The 18,702-nt window shown below is 45.0% G+C and overlaps 2 protein-coding genes and 1 non-coding gene across 3 annotated transcripts in view; all 3 read right to left on the reverse strand.

Moving 5' to 3' along the window:
* pdcd2l (programmed cell death 2-like) overlaps window positions 1-12,962 on the reverse strand; it is a 33,635-nt gene extending 20,673 nt beyond the window's left edge. Inside the window, exon 1 of the mRNA XM_048605986.1 lies at window positions 12,720-12,962. Within this exon, the coding sequence (XP_048461943.1) occupies window positions 12,720-12,827 (108 nt within the window). The 5' untranslated portion in view covers window positions 12,828-12,962. The remainder of the gene's footprint in view (window positions 1-12,719) is intronic.
* trnar-acg lies at window positions 12,449-12,521 on the reverse strand. The gene has a single exon. It is a non-coding gene; the product is annotated as a tRNA-Arg (tRNA).
* A 1,212-nt stretch (window positions 12,963-14,174) lies between the features above and the next one.
* The window catches only part of LOC109927885 (carboxylesterase 5A-like), a 39,449-nt gene continuing 34,921 nt past the window's right edge, over window positions 14,175-18,702 (reverse strand). The window contains 2 exon segments of the mRNA XM_048605942.1: window positions 14,175-15,069; window positions 17,844-17,916. Of these exon segments, the coding sequence (XP_048461899.1) occupies window positions 14,907-15,069; window positions 17,844-17,916 (236 nt within the window). The 3' untranslated portion in view covers window positions 14,175-14,906.

The following is an 18,702-nucleotide window of genomic DNA, read 5'->3' on the forward strand; positions in this document are numbered from 1 at the left end:
TGCTGCTTGGCCTGCTGTGTTCATCCAGCTCTACACCTTGTTATCTCAGATTCTCCAGCATCTGCAGTTCCTGCTATCTCTGAAACAGTTGTTTTGTAGGAGCTAGCTGCTGTGTTCTGTAAGACCAGGAGGGGAAAGTGACATTTCATGATTCATTTAATTCAGTTATAATCACACATGGTACATTTATTGATTCATCCAATCTGTTATCCTGCTTAACTACAGGGGCCTGTGTTGGACGGGGGTGGTCAAGGACAAAAATCACATGACACCAGGTTATTGTCCGACAGGTTCACTTTTATTTATTCTTCAAATAAACCTGTCGGACAATAACTGGTGTCATGTGATTTTTGACCTTGCTTAACTGTAAGCAATGTCGATTTTAGTAATTTCATACCACATGGTTCTGCTTCAGTTGACAAAAGGAACGTACCATGGGATTTTAAATAGAATTTATTAATTCACAGGATGAGTGTGTTGCTGGCCAGACGTGTATTTATTGTCAATCCCAGGGGGCAGTTAAGAGGGAAGGCGATGGCCTAGTGGCATTAATTGCTAGACCTATTAATCCAGAGACCAGATATGTTCTGGAGACAGAGGTTCGACTCCTGCCACAGCAGATGGTGTTGTGATGACCATAAAACCATTATTGCTTGTCAGGAAAAACCCATCTGGTTCTCCTCACCTGGTCTGGCCTACATGTGACTACAGACCCACAGCAATTGCCCTCTGAAGTGGCCTTGCAAGCCAGTTGTATCAATCTCTACAAAGTCTCAAAGAAACAAAACCGGATGGATCACCTGGCATCGACCCAGGCACCAGAAAAGACAATGGCAGAAACAGCCCTGTCAATCCTGCAAAGTCCTCCTCACTAACATCTGGGGGTTAGTGTCAAAATTGGGAGAGCTGTCTCACAGACTAGTCAAGGAACAACTTGTGATATTCATACTCACAGAATCATACCTTACAGACAATGTCCCAGACACCACCATCACCATCCCTGGATAGATCCTGTCCCACCGGCAGGACAGACCCAGCAAAGGGGGCGGCAGAGTGGGATACAGTCGGGAGGGTGTTTCTCTGGGAATCCTCAACATTGACTCTGGACCCCATGAAGTCTCATGGCTTCAGGTTAAACATGAGCAAGAAAACCTCCTGCTGATTACCACGTACTGTCCTCCCTCAGCTGATAAATCAGTATTCCTCAATGTTGAGCAACAGTTGGAGGAAGTACTGAAGATGGCAAGGGCACAAAATGTACTCTGGGCGGGGGATTTCAATGTCCACCGCCAAGAGTGGCTCGGCAGCGGTACTACCGATCGAGCTGGTCGGGTCCTAGAGGACAGAGCTGCTAGACTGGGTCTGCGGCAGGTGGTGAGGGAACCAACAAGAGGGAAAAACATATTGACCTCATCCTCACCAATCTGCCAGCTGCATTTGGATCTGTCCATGACAGTATCGGTAAGAGTGACCATCACACAGTCCTTGTGGAGACGAAGTCCCAACTTCACATTGAGAATAACCTCCATCGTGTTGTGTAACACTATCACTGTGCTAAATGGGACAGACTTCACACAGATCTAGCAACTCAAGACTGGGCATCCATGAGGTGCTGTGGGTATTAACAGCAGCAGAATTGTACTCCAGCACAATCTGTAACCTCATGGCCCAGCATATCCCCCACTCAACCATTACCATCAAGCCAGGGGATCAACCCTGGTTCAATGAAGAGTGCAGGAGGGCATGCGAGGAGCAACACCAGGCATATCTGAAGATGAGGTATCAATCTGGTGAAGCCACCAAACAGGACTACTTACAAAAGCAGTAAGTAATAGACAGAGCTAAGCGATCCCACAACCAATGGATCAGATCTAAGCTCTGCAGTCCTGCCACATCCAGTGGTGAATGGTGGTGGACAATTAAACAACTCACTGAAAGAGGAGGCTCCACAAATATCCCCATCCTCAACGATCGAAGAACGCAGCACATCAGTGTGAAAGATAAGGCTGAAGCATTCGCAGCAATCTTCAGCCAGAAGTGCCGAGTGGATGATCCATCTCAGCCTCCTGCAGTGGTTCCCCAGCAGCACTGATACTAGTCTTCAGCCAATTCCATTCGCTCCACATGATATCAAGAAACAGTTGGAGACACTGGATAATGCAAAGGCTATGGGCCCTGATAAAAGTCTGGCAATAATACTGAAGACTTGTGCTCCAGAACTTGCTGCTCCCTTAGCCAAGCTGTTCCAGTACAGTTACAACACTGGTATCTACCAGAATGTTGAAAATTGCCCAAGTATGTCCTGTACATAAAAAGCAGGACAAATCCAACCCGGCCAATTCCCGCCTCATCAGTCTCCTCTTGATCATCAGTAAAGTGATGGAAGGTGTCAGTAACAGCGCTATCAAGCAGCACCTGCTCAGCAATAACCTGCCCAGTGACGCCCAGTTTGGGTTCCACCAGGGCCACTCAGCTCCTGACCTCATTACAGCCTTGGTTCAAACATGGACAAAAGAGCTAAATTCCAGAGGGGAGGTGAGAGTGACAGCCCTTGATATCAAGGCTGCATTCGACCAAGTGTGGCATCAAGGAGCCCTAGCAAAACTGGAATCAATGGGTATCAGGGGGCAAACTCCCCAGTGGTTGGTCTGAGGGACAGGTGATCTAGAACAGTCCAACTACTTGGAATTCCATAGGAAGATGGTCATGGTTGTTGGAGGTCAGGCAATTCAGCTCCAGGACATCTCTGCAGGAGTTCCTCAGGGGAGTGTCCTCAGCCCAACCATCTTCAGCTGCTTCAAAAGGTTAGAAGTGGGGATGGTCGCTGATGATTGCACAATGTTCAGCACCATTTGTGACAAGTTCTGGAGCACAAGTCTTCAATATTATTGCTGGACTTTTATTTCTGACTCCTTAGATACTGAAGCAGACCATGTCAACTGCAACAAGATCTGGACAATATCCAGGCTTGGGCTGACAAGTGGCAAGTGACATTTGCGTCACACAAATATCAGGCTATGACTATCTCGAACAAGAGACAATCTAGCCACCGTCCCTTTACATTCAATGGTGTTACCATCACTGAATCCCCCACTATCAACATCCTGGGGGTTATCATTGACCAGAAACTCAACTGGACTCACCACATAAACCCAGGGGCTACAAGAGCAGGTCAGAGACTAGGAATATTGCAGCGAGTAACTCACCTCCTGACTCCCCAAAGCCTGTCCCACCATCTACAAGGCACAAGTCAGGAGTGTGATGGAATACTCCCCACTTGCCTGGATGAGTGCAGCCCCAAAAACACTCAAGAAGCTTGACACCATCCAGGACAAAGCAGCCGCTTGATTGGTACCACATCCACAAGCATCCACTCCCTCCAGCACCAACCCTCAGTAGCAGCAGTGCGTACTATCTACAAGATGCACTGCAGAAGTTCACCAAAGATCCTCAGACAGCACCTTCCAAACCCATGACCACTTCCATCTAGAAGGACAAGGACAACAGATTCATGGGATCACCACCCTCTGCAAGTTCCCCTCCAAGCCACTCACCATCCTGACTTGGAGATATATCGCCGTTCCTTCACTGTCGCTGGGTCAAAATCCTGGAATTCCCTCCCCAATGCCATTGTGGGTCAAACCACAGCAGGAGGACTGCAGTGGTTCAAGAAGGCAGCTCACCCTCACCTTCTCAAGGGCAATTAGGGATGGGCAAGAAATGCTGGGCCCAGCCAGAGACACCCACATCCCACAAATTGATTTTAAAAAAGTCAACCACATTGCTGTGGGTCTGGAGTCACATGTAGGTCAGACCAAGTAAGGACATGAGTGAACCAGATGGGGTTTTCCTGACAATCGACAGTGGATTCATGGCCAGACTCTTAATCCCATATTTTTATTGAATTCAGATTCCACCATCTCTCTCAGCAGGATTCAAACCTGGGTCTGGAGTTCAGGAGAAGTGTGACTGGACTTGAAACATTAACTGTTTCGCTCTCCACTGATGCTGCCAGACCTGCTGAGATTCTCCAGCAATTTGTTTTTGTTTTAGAACATTGCTAAACTATGTAATGATACAACTAGGCTATTGCTCATCCTAGAGTGATGATAACACACTATTGAGAGACGTGGTTCAGTTATTTCCATCTTGATTTGATTTATTGTCTCTCATACCAAGGTACAGTGAAAAGTTTTGTTTTGCGTGCAGTAGATGCAGAAAGATCATAAGGTGAATGAACAGAGTGAGGAATACAAAGTTACAGCTGCAGAGAAGGTGCACAAAAAACAAGATTTAACATTAGATTTGAAATTTGAGGTCCAATCAGAAGTCTAATAACAGCAGGGAAAAAGCTGTTCTTGAACCTATTGGTACACGTGTTTAAGCTTTTATATCTTCTGCCCAATGAAAGAGGTTGGCAGAGATTATAACCGGGTTGGGAAAGGAGAACTTGCAACTTTCAACATTACCTAATCCAAGTTTACATTCTCGGACATCATTAAACACTTATTAGGGCTGGCACAGCGGCTCAGTATTTAGCACTGCTGCCTCACAGCACGAAGGATTCAACTCTATGCTTGGGTAACTGTCTGTGTGGAGTTTGCACATTCTCCTTGTGTCTGTGTGGGTTTCCTCTGGGTGTTCTGATTTCCTCCCACAGTCCAAAGATGTGCAGGTTAGGGTGAATTGGCCATGCTAAATTGTCCATAGTGTTCAGGCAATGTGTGTTAAGCAGGGTTACAGGGAAAGGGTGGATCTGGGTGGAATGCCCTTCAGAGAGTCAGTATGGACTTTCTGGGCCAAATGGCTCATTTCCACACTGCAGGAATTCTAGATAAAAAAGTGAAACCATGGAATCACAAGAGGAAGGTTAGGAGGGAGTTACTGCAGGAAGGAAAAATATCCTAACATGCTGTCCACTGACTTTGTTTCCATTTGTTACGTCTTAGATGAGAGGTAATTACATTTGACCAGACAAAATCTTTGTTTTATAGTAAACTTTGTAACAATGTGCGTTTTAGATTGTTACTGTACAATCAATGTATTAACTGAATGTTAACTATTATTCACTTTTGTAATTTGTTTGCATTAGTCCTTTGTGATCTTCTTTATTAATTTCATATCATGTTACAGTAAAAAGCAGCTTATCCACTTTATCTTTTTTCTTAAACTTGCACCAGTTTAAATGAAAAGTGGGACAATGAGTTTGGGGTATAAGCTGTGGGGAACTGACAGCATACATAGTGCCATCCAAAACAAAGAGGAGATTATAAACTACCCCCTAGTCAAAAGTAACAGTAACATATCGATGAGGGAGGGCCCATAGATAATTGGCACCTTGAGGAACCAGTCAGGAGACAGTGGCAAGTGACATCAGTCAATGCCCATCACATTAAGAGCCAATTAGAGATTGAGCACATAATCCTTAAACCAATTAGGAGCAAGCCTCACATCATCCTGATCAGAATGTGGGGTGGTAAGCCTCATGGAGGTCTGTGCAGAGAGGGGATTTTTAACACATAGGAGAGGGAGGCCATTCAGCCCATTCTAGTAGACTAGCTCCTTATAACAGCAATGGGCTCTGGAGGAACTGGGCTGACTGAACCTTTATCCTCTTCATCAGGACAGATTATCTGAAGGTGCTGGAAACATGGCTCAGAGGGGCCAGGGCTTGTGCAAAATCTTGGAGGAGCATATTGCCAACAGGAGGTAGAAATGGAGGTTTTAGGAGCATCACTCCCTCTCCACTGTGGGTAAAACCTGGTCATCAGCTGAGGTACTCAGCGTTTGCCTAATGTGGTGCAGGACTGGCCTATTCCCCGAACCTGCGCCATTACAGTCACCTGAGCCATCTTCCACTGCATCTGGGGTATAAAGATGGACCATGTTTGCAGGGACACGTGTACAAATGCTGGAATGGGGGAGGGGAGGGGAGGGGAAGAAAACATACCCAATGCTGCCCTTATCCTAATGGCCACCTTTGTGTGCGGCTGCATTAAGCTGTGCTTAGACCCTCAGTACACCAACACCAAGCATCACTATGTACTGGGGTTCTACCTGTCCCCGGTATTGCGAAGGATGGGACTGGCCTCATTGCCATGGAACGGTCCAAGTAGTTGGACTGTTCTAGATCACCTGTTCCCTCAAAGTTTGTAAAGGAAAACAGTTTTGACCAGCGGTCCATCAGGAAGTGGTGAGTATGTAGCATCCCGAGTTGTTCCCTGAGCAGATTGTCAACCTCATTTGGCAGAATGTGCTGTCACAAGACCTTTCCAACAAGCACCAAGACATTGCTTGGCTGGTGGCGAGAGGGCACTACCTGGGAGATCCTTCATGTCTGTGGGTATGTGCCATGCGCCATCCCACATTGCCCCAGAAAGTGGTGGAGGCTGTCACACACGTCCTGCTGGAATGTGTCTTTGCAAAGGAAATCCGGAGGGAGATGCAGTGGTTTTTGTTGAGCTTCATCCAGAGCAGTCCCATGAAGCAGGACTCTCTTCTCTCCAGTCTGTTCCCCAGGACACACACTGAGACAAACATGGACTGCACCTGGAGGACCATCAGCTCAGTGAAAGACACTCTTTGGTCTGTCTGTACCTTGTTGGTCTTCCAGAGTAGAGAGCTGACCTTGACAGTGTGTTGCAGACTGGCACATTCCAAGCTCCAGGACTATGTGCTGAGGGACACACTAAAGCCTGGGGCAGCTGCTGCCAAAGTGCCGTGGGGAAAGAGGTCTTTCTGCCAAAGTACAATCCGTTCAGTTATTGGACTATTCTTTGCCTCAAAATGAACATCGTTTCCTGCAGGAGTAGAAAATACTTTGGTTTTTGCAACTGCAAGGAAGCTCTGAAAAATGCCAATGTTTGGTTTGTTTCTTTCCCCCCTCTGCAAAGGTTCTACAGAACTGATGTAGAATCTTTAAGTATTTATAGATGATTTTGTATTAATAAAGTTTATTTTTGTAATAAAAATAAATGGGGTCTAGTGGGAGGCAGGTATCTGGAATGCACTGCCCAGGAGGGTGGCCAAGGTGGGAAATCTTAAACTTTTACACAGGACTTGGGCACTTAAATGTCATAATATTCAAGGCTATGGGCCTAGTGCAGGAAAGTGGGACTAGTGTAGAGACTCAATGGGACAAAGGGCCTCTTCTGTACTGTCTGATGTTATGACATTAATTTGGAAAAACTGAGATGGTCCTCCTTGGTAAAGGGAACATCGAACATACACGGGAACCAGGAGCAGGAGTAGGCCATCTGGCCCATCCAGCCCGCTCTGCCATTCAATAAGATCATGGCCTCAGCACCACTTATCCACCCTCTCACCATAACCCTTAATTCCTTCACTATTCAAAAAAATTATCCAGCTTAGCTTTAAAAACATAGGAGATAGGACTGAATGTCCTCCTCCTGCTCTGCTTTCAACTCAACAGCCTCATCCTGCTTTCTCCCCATAGCCTTGGATCCCATTCACCCCAAGTGCTATATCAAGCCCCTTCTCGAGTACATTCAAATGTTTTGGCATCAACTACTTCCTGTAGTAATGAATTCCACAGGCTCACCACTCTTTGGGTGAAGAAATGTCTCCTCCCCTCCATCCTAAGTTGTCTACCACAAATCCCTAGACTGTGCCCCCTGGTTCTGGACACACCCACTATTGGGAACATCCTCCCTGCATTTACCCTGTCCAGTCCTGTTAGAATTTTATAAGTCTCTATGACATCCCTTCCACATTCATCTGAACTCCAGCAAAAACAATCCTAACCGAGTCAATCTCTCCTCGTACATCAGTCTTGCCATCCCCAGAATCAGCCTGGTAAACCTTCACTGCACTCCCTCGAGAGCACAAGCATCCTTCCTCAGAAAAGGAGACCAAAACTGCACACAATGTTCTAGCTGTGGTCTCACCAAGGCCCTGCGTAACTGCAACAACACATCCCTGCTTCTGTACTCAAAACCTCTCGCAATGAAGACCAACATACCATTCGCCTTCTTTACCGCCTGCTGCACCTACATGTTTACCTTCAGCGACTGATGCACAAGGACACCCAGGTCCTACTGCACACTTTCCCTTTCCGTTTCCCCCTCCCCCTCCCAATTTACAGCCAGTCAGGTAGTAATCTGCCGCCTTGTTTTTGTTTCCAAAGTGAATAACCTCACATTTATCCAAATTATACTGCATCTGCCATCAATTTGCTCACTCACCCAACCTGTCGAGGTCATGCTGAAGGATCTCTACATCCTTGTCACAGTTCACCCTCCCACCCAACTTGATATCACCTGAAAACTTTGTTACATTTTGTTCCCTCATCCAAATCATTAATATATATTGTGAATAGCTGGGGTCCCAGCACTGATCCCTGTGGCACCCCACTAGTTACTGCCTACCAATTTGAAAAGGACCCATTAATTCCTACTCTTTGTTTCCTCTCTGCCAACCAGTTTTCTATCCATTTCAATAGATTTCCCCCAATCCCATGTGCTTTAATCTCGCACAATAATCTCTTATGTGGAACTTTGTCAAATGCTTTCTGAAAGTCCAAATATACCACAATCGACTGGCTCCCCCTTGTCAACTCTACTAGTTACATCTTCATAGAATTTCAACAGGTTTGTCGAGCATGATTTCCCCTTCATAAATCCATGCTGACTCTGTCTGATCCTGCCATTGCTTTCTAAATGCTCCACTAAAAAATGTCCTTGATAATGGATTCGAGAATCTACCCCACTACCAATGTTAGGCCTATTGGTCTGTAATTCCTTTTTCTCTCTACGTCCCTTTTTGAATATTGGAGTGACATTAACCACCCTCCAATCTGCAGGGACTGTTCCAGAGGCTATAGAATCCTGGGAGATGACCACCAATGCATCCACTATTTCTAGAGCTACTTCCTTAAGTACTCTGGGAAGTAGATTCAGGCCCTGGGCATTTATTGGCCTTCAATCCCAACAACTTTCCCAGCACCATTTCTCGACTAATATTGATCTCCCTCAGCTCTTCCCTCTCACCAAATCTTGCATCCTCAAACAAACAATCTGGTATCTGATTTGTGTTAACACTATGTAGAGCTGGATGAACACAGCAGGCCAAGCAGCATCATAGGAGCAGGAAGGCTGACGTTTCAGGTCGAGACCCTTCTTCAGAAATGGGGGAGGGGAAGGGGATTCTGAAATAAATAGGGAGAGAGGGGGAGGCGGAGGCGGATAGAAGATGGATAAAGGAGAAGATAGGTAGAGAGGAGACAGACAGACAGGTCAAAGAGGTGGGGTTGGAGCCAGTAAAGGTGCATGTAGGTGGGGAGTTAGGGAGGACAGACCGGTCAAGGAGGCGGGATGAGGTTAGTGGATAGGAGATGGGGGTGGGGCTTGAGGTGGGAGGAGGGGATAGGTGGGACGAAGGACAGATTAGGGAGGCGGGGACAAGCTGGGCTGGTTTTGGGATGCAGTCAGGGAGGGGAGATTTTGAAGCTTGTGAAATCCACATGGGAACCCTGCAGCCCAAGGGTATCAAAGCGAAACATGAGATGCTGTTCCTGCAGCTTTCAGGTGGCATCGTTGTGGCAATGCAGGAGGCCCAGGATGGACATGTTGTCCAAGGAGTGGGAGGGGGAGTTGAAATGGTTCGCGACTGGGAGGTGTAGTTGTTTGTTGCGAACCGAGCGTAGGTGTTCTGCAAAGCAGTCCCCAAGCCTCCACTTGGTTTCCCCGATGTAGAGGAGGCCACAACGGGAACAGCGGATACAGTATACCACATTAGCAGATGTGCAGGTGAACATCTGTTTGATGTGGAAGGTCTTCTTAGGGCCTGGGATGGGGGTGTGGGGGGAGGTGTAGGGACAGGTGTAGCACTTGCTCTGGTTGCAGGGAAAAGTGCCAGGGGTGGTGGGGCTGGAGGGGAGTGTGGAGCGGACAAAGGAATTAAGGAGACAGTGGTCCCTCCGGAAAGCAGATAAGGGTGGGGAGGGAAAAATGTCTTTGGCGGTGGGGTCAGATTGCAGATGGCAGAAGTGTCGGAGGATGGTGCGTTGGATTCGGAGGTTGGTGGGGTGGTACGTGAGGATGAGGGGGATTCTGTTTTGGTTGTTATTGCGGGTAGGGGGTATCTGATTTGTGTCCTCTTTTGTGAGGACAGAGCCAGAGTATGTATTTAGTTCCTTAGCCATTTCTTTGTCACCTACTATACATTCCCCCATTCATGCCTGTAGGGGACCTACATTTGTCTTCACCAATCTCTTTCTCTTAATGTACCTATGGAAACTCTTAACATCAGTCTTTATGTTCCCTGCAAGCTTACTTTTGTACTGTATTTTCCTCTTCTTAATAAATCCCTTGGTCCTTCTTTGCTGAATTCTAAACTGCTCCCAATCCCCAGATTTATTATTTTTCTTGGCCAATCTGCATGCTTCTTCCTTGGATCAGATACTATCCTAATTTCCTTTGTTAGCCCTGTTACCCTTTTTGCTTTCAACCGACAGGAATAAACAGTTGTTGCAGTTCCTCAGTGCGTTCCTTGAACGTTTGCCATTGCCTATCCACTATCATCCCTTTAAGTAACTCTCCCCAATCTATCAAGACCAACTCACACCTCATATCCTCGTAGTTTCCTTTATTAAGGTTCAGCACCCTTGTCTCCAAATCAACTGCCTGACTCTCCATCTTGATTAAAAATTCCATCATGTTATGGTCGCTCTTCCCCAAGGGGTCTCGCACAGCTAGAATGGCAATGATTCCCTTCTCATTACATGGTACCTAGTCTAAGACGGCCTACTCTCTCGTTAGTTCCTTAACATAATTGGTCAAGAAAACCATCCCATGTACACTCCAGGAATTCCTCCTCTACAGCATTGTGGCCAATTTGATTTCCCCAATCTACATGCAGATTAGAATCACTCTTAATCACCAACATTCCCTCATCACATGCATCTTTCATTCCCTGTTTATTGCCGTTCTTGACCACCACTGCAATTTGGGGTGTCTATATATGGCATCTACTAATGATTTTTTGCCCCCGAGTATTTCTCAACTCTACCCATTCAGACTCCACATTGTCAGAGCTTATATCCTTTCTCACTATTGTGTTATTTTCCTTTTTAACCAGCATTGCTGCTCTCTCAGCTTCCTTTTTGCCTGTCCTTCCTAAGTACTGAACACCCTGGGACATTCAGTTCCCATCCCTGGTCACTCTGCAGCCATCTCTCCATAATCCCAATTATACTGTACCTATTTACATCTATCTGCACAATTAGTTCATCCACATTTTGCAAATGCTCTAAGCATTAAGGCACAAACATCCAATGAGGAAGCCTCAACTACTTCACTGGGCAGGGAATTCCACACATTGACAACCCTTTGGATGAAGGAGCTCCTCCTCAATTCAGTCTTAAATCTGTGCCCCCTAATTTTGAGGCAATGCCCCCTAGTTTCAGTTTCACCAGCCAGTGGAAACAACCTCTCTGTTTCTGTCTTATCTATTCCTTTCATAAAAGGATATGTTTCTATCAGATCACCCCCTAATTTTTCTAAATCCCAAAGAATATTATCCCAGTTTATTCAGATTGTCCTCATAAACCAACCCTCTCAACTCTGGAACCAACCAAGTGATCCTCCTCCACATGCCCTCCAGTGCCAGTACATCCTTTCTCAAGTAAGGAGACCAAAACTGCACGCAGTGCTCCAGGTGTGGCCTCACCTGCACCCTTTACAGCTACAGCATAACATCCCTGTTTCAATCCCTCAAGCAATGAAGGACAAAATTCCATTTGCCTTCTTAATTACTTGTTGTACCTACAAACCAACTTTCTGCAATTCATACACAAGACACCCAGGTCCCTCTGCACAGCAGTAGGCTGCAATTTTTTTTTAAACCATTCAAGTAACAGTCCCTTTTACTGTTATTCCTACCAAAAGGGACAACATCACATTTATCAAACATTGAATTCCATCTGCCAGACTTTCACCCACTCACCTAAACTACCTATATCCCTCTGCAAACTTCCATAGTCCTCCGCACACTTTGCTCTACCATACACCTTAGTGTCATCTCCAAACTTTGACCCAGTACACATGGTCCCCAACTCCAAATCATCTTTGTAAATTATAAACAATTGCAGTCTCAGCACTGATCCCTGATGCACACCACTAGTCACTGTTCACCAACCAGTGAAACACTCATTTATGACAACAAGGTGTAGAGCTGGATGAACACAGCAGGCCAAGCAGCATCAGAGGAGCAGGAAGGCTTGTTATCTCATTGATCCCCATTAGTTGTTTTCCTGTTAGTTATCCATTCCCCAATCCAGGTTAATACATTACCCGTAATGCCATGCACATTTACCTTACGCAAGGGATGGGTTAACTTTCTCTTAAGGTTTGCACTATTCCTCACTAATAAAAGCAGATGAAACATCCTATTTCAGGGACATTTACTGAAGACATTTGGTTAAAAGTAACGAGCCAGCCAGGAGTCGAACCTGGAATCTTCTGATCCGTAGTCAGACGCGTTATCCATTGCGCCACTGGCCCGCTGTAAAATTGCACCGCGGGGTGGGCTTAAGTTGCTGCGTCATATGGAGAAGCCCCACCCTTTTTATGAATGGGGCCCGGTCACGTGCCTCGGAACCCTGCGTCAGCAGAAGCAGAAGCAGAAACAGAAACACCGCGGCCTCCCTCCCTCCCTCCCTCCCCGGGCCCTGCCGCCTGCCGCTTGCCGCTGTCTCCTACCGGCCTCCCTCCCGCTTTGCTGGTCTCCCAGGAACAGTGGCTTCCCGTCTCGATGGCTGCGTCCCGAAGCCCTAGTAAGACGGGCCCCGGCCTGGCCGTGGAACACATGCCGGCTGCTGGTTGCTGGTTGCTGATACTCGATGAGCGAGGCCAGGACGTGGAGTGTGGGCGGTTCGAATCCCGCCCACTCAGCTCAGCTGGCCTTTTATATCCTGCTGCCAAATCGGTCTTTATTTTGGTGCAACAAGGTGCAGGGCTGGCCCGAAACGTCAGCCTCTCTGCTCCTATGATGCTGCTTGGCCTGCTGTGTTCATCCAGCCCTGCACCTTGTTGTCTCGGATTCTCCAGCATCTGCAGTTCCTACTATCTCTGATTTTATTTTGGTGCAGCCTTCTTATAATTATAATAATTATCTGCATAATTTTACATTTTGAAAATAACTGTTGGGTAAAACATTGTGTAAAATATAATAAATATATTTTTGTGTAACATTAGAAATGTCATTATTTTCAGAAACACCATTTAATACAGTGAGTGGGACAAATCATTGAATTGGAGCTAAACTCCATTCTAACAAAACGAGGTGATGCCCCAGGGTCTTGCTGTATGTCTGCTTCACCTTCCACTCACATTAAAAAAACTCTTCCTTGTTTGAACTGATTGACATTGCATTCAATGTGGGATAACAGAGACTCCTCTTGTATTGTTAGTAATTAGTGACTTTGTCGATAGCACTACTACCTCGGTGCACCAGGGACTGGGGTTCAATTCCAGCCTTGAATGTGGAGTTCGCACGTTCTCCCTGTGTCTGCATGGGGTTTCCTCCCGCAGTCCAAACATGTTCAGGTTAGGTGGATTAGCTATGGGAAAAGCAGGGTCTGGGTGGGATGCTCTTCAGAGAATCAGTGTAGGTTCAATGGGCTTGAGTGGTCTGCTTGCACACTTTAGGGATTCTAACTTTTTTTAAAAAAAACTCATGCCTGAAAGGGTGATAGAGACAGGAAACTTCACCTCAACACACCTAAAAACTGTTTGGATGAGAATTTCCTGGAAATTTACAGGATGATTTGATTGTGGTTTTCAAGACAGTATTTGGAATTGATAGGATAAATAGACATAGACTATTTTCATAGTTTGGGCAGTCAAGGACCTGTGGGTTTGGTCAAAAAGTCAGAGCCAGACCTTTCAGGAATGAAATGAAGAAATATTTCTAAACTGAGGATGATAGGAGCAGACAAGCTAGCAACACGTGGTGCAGATATGGAAATATTCAAGTCACTCCATGTGATATCACTAATGACTATGAAAATATGTCTTTGTGAATTTTTCTGCCCACAATTTAATTGGTTTTTTTGATGAAGAGACTTGTGACTTTATTGTTAATATTGTAGAGTGTGATTGCAAACCCATTGTGGCAAGACTCAGAATGTCAAATTAAAACCATGTTCTCAGTTCTCATGCTAGTATTCTAAATTTTATTTGTTTTATGTTTGCTGGTTGTTGGATTCACTGACTGTGTTGTGATTGTTGTTCTCAGCTTGTTCTCTAATACAACAAAATCTTGGCTTTACAGTTCATTTCTAATGATCTGGCAATGAATAAGGTCAGAAATCATACGACACCTGGTTATAATCCAACAGGTTTATTTGAAAACACAAGCTTTCAGAACCTCACTTCTTCTTTGGATGTTAGTGAGAGAGGTAGTTTCACACACAGACACAGCTTGTGTTTTTAAATAAACCTGTTGGACTATAATTTGGTGTTGTGTGATCTCTAACCTTGTCCATCCCAGTCCGATACCGGTCCCTCCACATCCTAGCAATGAACGTAAGGTCAATTCAAACTTCTGTTTGGTGTCACTTTCCTTTTTGTATCTTGTCTGTCCAGCAGAACAAGCCCTGTACTTCAATTAGTATGTGAGAAAGGTATGTCCAACATCTGATTATGTGAGAATCTATAGAAATATATGTGGCTGTATGTATGTGTATGTGTTTATGTGTGCGTACATTTGTGTGTGTATAGTTGTATTTGTGTGTGTGTGTGTATGTTTGTATGTGCAGTTTTGTCAGGTCATGTGTGTGTTGTGCCTTTGTATGTGTTGGTACAATGTATATTTGCTTTCCCATCCATGAGGTTAAACATTTCATGACATTCCAAATGGAGGACTGAATTGGAATGAGCTTTAAACTAGACTGGTATTTTTGCAATTATCTTTGGAGGTTTGTTAGACCAAAATTTGAGCTTGTCATTCTTTAAATTGTTGCCTATTTGCAGGGCCAGGTTGAATTGCATGTATTTTCCAGAGTCATTGTTCATCGGCCAAACTGGTAAGTCATTTCTGTTAGGATTCCTGCAAAGGAAGAGATGGCAATAATGTTTATTGCAGCATAAAGTGTGGAAGCCTTCTCAGTTATCTCCAACCTCCCCTTCCCTTTCCTACGACACCTAGCCACGCATTTAGGGATGGGCAATAAACATTGTCTTGCAAGTGATGCCCACATCCCACAAATGAATTCAGTAAAAGGTGAAATGTGAATATTGTTGGAGTTCAGGATGTTAGTATTTGGTTCAAAGGTACTTTGTGTCTGATTGAGCAGGGACTCACTAACACCTCCACTGAATATTCTGCTTCTGTGAAGGCAGCACAGCTGATTAACTATTCACTTTCAGCACCCCTTCCCTAACAAGCCCATATGCACCCTCCGTCATAAACCTACTGATACTCCACCTTATCTTCAAATCTACTAACTCATTTACTGTGTCCCAGGAAGGATCTATACAAACACTGCCCAGTCTCCAGGGGTAATCAACTCTTCTCAATATTTACCCAATCCCTTCCTGTTTGCCAGTGTTTTTTTTAAGAAAGCCAATCTCTGCAGAGAAATTTTCTGTTCCTCTTTTACTGAGGATTGTTTGTGTGTGTGATCAAGGGTTACAGGGAGAAAGCAGGAGAATGGGGTTGAGGAACTTATCAGCCATGATTGAATGGCGGAGCAGATTTGATGGGCTGAATGACCTATTTTCTGCTCCTATGTCTTATGGTCTGATGTATTTGTATGTGTTGATGTGTGTTTGTATATTGTGTGCATTTGTAAGTATGACTGTGTGTTTGTGAAAGTGTGTGTATTATGTGTGTGTGTGTTTTTCTGAGTTTGTGTGTTTTTCTGAGTGTGTGTTTCGGGGATATTTTTAGGCATAAGTATTTATACTTCTATATGACTGATTGTGTATGTTAACCAATTATTACATCTTTATTGAATAAAGTTTTGTTTTATAATAAACTAATAATTGTGAGTTTTAAGAAAACTTGTTGATAGATCTTTTTATAAAACCTAATATAGATAATTGGTTTTCATGGTAACTGCAACAAGTATTTTTATTTAATGTTGTGACTTATAGAGTAATGGGATTAGACAGACTGTGCTCTCCTCCAACCTTGATCGTAACATCTGAAATCACAGAACTGTTACAGAGCAGCATGAGGCCATTCCGCCCATTATACCTGTACCGCTCCTATTCCCTGGTGCCAATCTCCTGCCTTTTCCCCACAGGTCTGTACACCATTTCTATAATTATCCAATACCCCCTTGAACACCTCAGTTGAACCTGCATCCATCACATTTCCAGGCAGTGGAAATACAAACTGTCATTCTTTGGGAAGTGTTAGATTATAAAGCAAATATTCGATCTTTGGCTCAGGACCCACTTAGAAACTGTGGCAACAGAATGTAAAGTGGGCATTGTGTTATGGTAGAGACGATGGAATATTGATGTTCTGCCATGAAGTGTCACCAGTAGATTTATGAGTTAAGTCAAACTTTAGAGAAGAATGAGGGGGAATCTCATTGAAACATATAAAATCCTGATGGGACCGGGCAGGCTAGATGTAGGAAGAATGCTCCCAATGCTGGAGAAGTTCAGAACTAGGGGTCACAGTGTAAGAATAAGGGGTAAACCATTCAGGACTGAGACGCGAAAGAATTTCTTCACTCAGAAAATTGTGAACCTGTGGAATTCTCTCCCACAGGAAGCTGTTCGTTAGATATATTCAAGAGGGAGCTGGATGTGGATCTTGTGGCTAAAGGGATCAAGGGTTTTGGAGAGAAAGCAGGAATGGGATACTGAGATTGTGTGAATGGTAATGATCATATTGAATGGTGGTGCAGGCTGGAAGGGCTGAATGGCCTACTCCTGCACCTATTTTCTATGTTTAGTCAGCATGGCTTTGTCTGTGAGAAATTGTGTCTCACAAATTTAGTTGAGTATTTTGAAGAAGTGACCAAGAAGATAGATGAAGGCAAAGTGGTAGATGTTGTCTATGTGGACTTTAGCAAGGTCTTCGATAAGGTTCCATATGGTGGACTGGTTAGTAAGATTAGATGACATAGGATCTAGGGAGAGCTAGCCAATTAGATACAAAATTGGCTTGACAGTAGGAGACAGAGGGTGGTGGTAGAGGGTTGTTGTTCAGATGAGAGGCCTGTGACCAGAGGTGTGCCACAAGGATCGCTGCTGGGTCCACTATTGTTTGTCATTTATATAAATGATTTGGACGAGAATTTAGGAAGTAAGTTTGAAGGAAGGAAGATTAGTAAGTTTGTGAATGACACCAAAATTGGTGGCAGAGGGGACAGTGAAGAAGGTTATCTAAGATCACAACAAGATTGAGGAGAGGCAGATGGGGTTTAATTTAGATAAATGTGAGTTGTTGCATTTTGGTAAGGCAAACCAGGGCAGGACTTACACAATTAATGGTAGGGCCCTGGGGAATGTTGTCAAACAGACAGACCTAGGAGTGCAGGTGCATAGTTCCTTGAAAGCAGCATCACTGGTAGACAGATTGGTGAAGAAGGTGTTTGGCACACTTGCCTTCATTGATCAGAGCATTGAGTGCAGGGAGTTGGGACATCATGTTATGGCTGTAGGTGACATTGGTAAGGCTACATTTGGAGGGGGTTACCTTACAGAAGTCTATAAAATCATGAGGAACATGGATCATCCGGTGATAGGAAATTCAAAGCCTTAAGTGTTAACATTGGTATTTCTGTCTCAAAGTGCCTTAATTAATTATCTGGGATGAAAAGGCACATGCCATTGAGAAGCTAAAGTCACTGAAAACCTTACCTATTCCACGCAAAGCTGGCCCAGTATGACATCATCAACTTGCTCAGATTCTTTTCTCCTTCAGTCATGTTACCTGTTTATTAAAAAACTCACAAAGTAACAATATTCCCTCTGCTTTTCAATTAATGAACACATCACACACTTTTTACCATCTAGAAGGACACGGGCAGCAGATACATTTGAACACCACCCCCTGCAAGTTCCCTCCAAGCCACTCCCCATCCTGACTTGGAAATATATTGCTGTTCCTTCACTGTCGCTGGGTCAGAATCCTGGAATTCTCTCTCTAAGGGCATTGTGGGTCAACCCACAGCACATAGAATCATAGAATCCCTACAGTGTGGAAACAGGCCGTTTGGCCCAACAAGTCTACACCGACCCACAGAGCAGCCCACCCAGACCCATCCCCCTATAACCCACCTAATCTACACATCCCTGAACACTACGGGCAATTTAGCATGGCCAATCCACCTAGCCTGCACATCTTTGGACTGTGGGGGGAAATCAGAGCACCTAGAGGAAACCCACACAGACACAGGGAGAATGTGCAAACTCCACACAGAGAGTCACCGAGGGTGGAATTGAACCCAGGTCCCTGGTGCTGTGAGGCAGCAGTGCTAACCACTGAGCCACTGTGCCACCCAAACACAGACTACAGTGGTTCAAGAAGGCAGTTCACCACCACCTTCTCAAGGGGAACTAGGGATGGGTAATAAATGCTGGGCCAGCCAGCGATGTCCACATCTTGTGAATGAATAAACGAGGGTGTAAATACTCAGCTGCCAACTAGCCCATGAGACCTAGCCAGGTGCCAGTTGTGACTCAGCGGGTCAGAGATAGTAGGAACTGCCGATGCTGG

This window comes from Rhincodon typus, chromosome 15 (assembly GCF_021869965.1).
Source record: "Rhincodon typus isolate 14 chromosome 15, sRhiTyp1.1, whole genome shotgun sequence".
In the NCBI taxonomy this organism is placed as follows: domain Eukaryota; kingdom Metazoa; phylum Chordata; class Chondrichthyes; order Orectolobiformes; family Rhincodontidae; genus Rhincodon; species Rhincodon typus.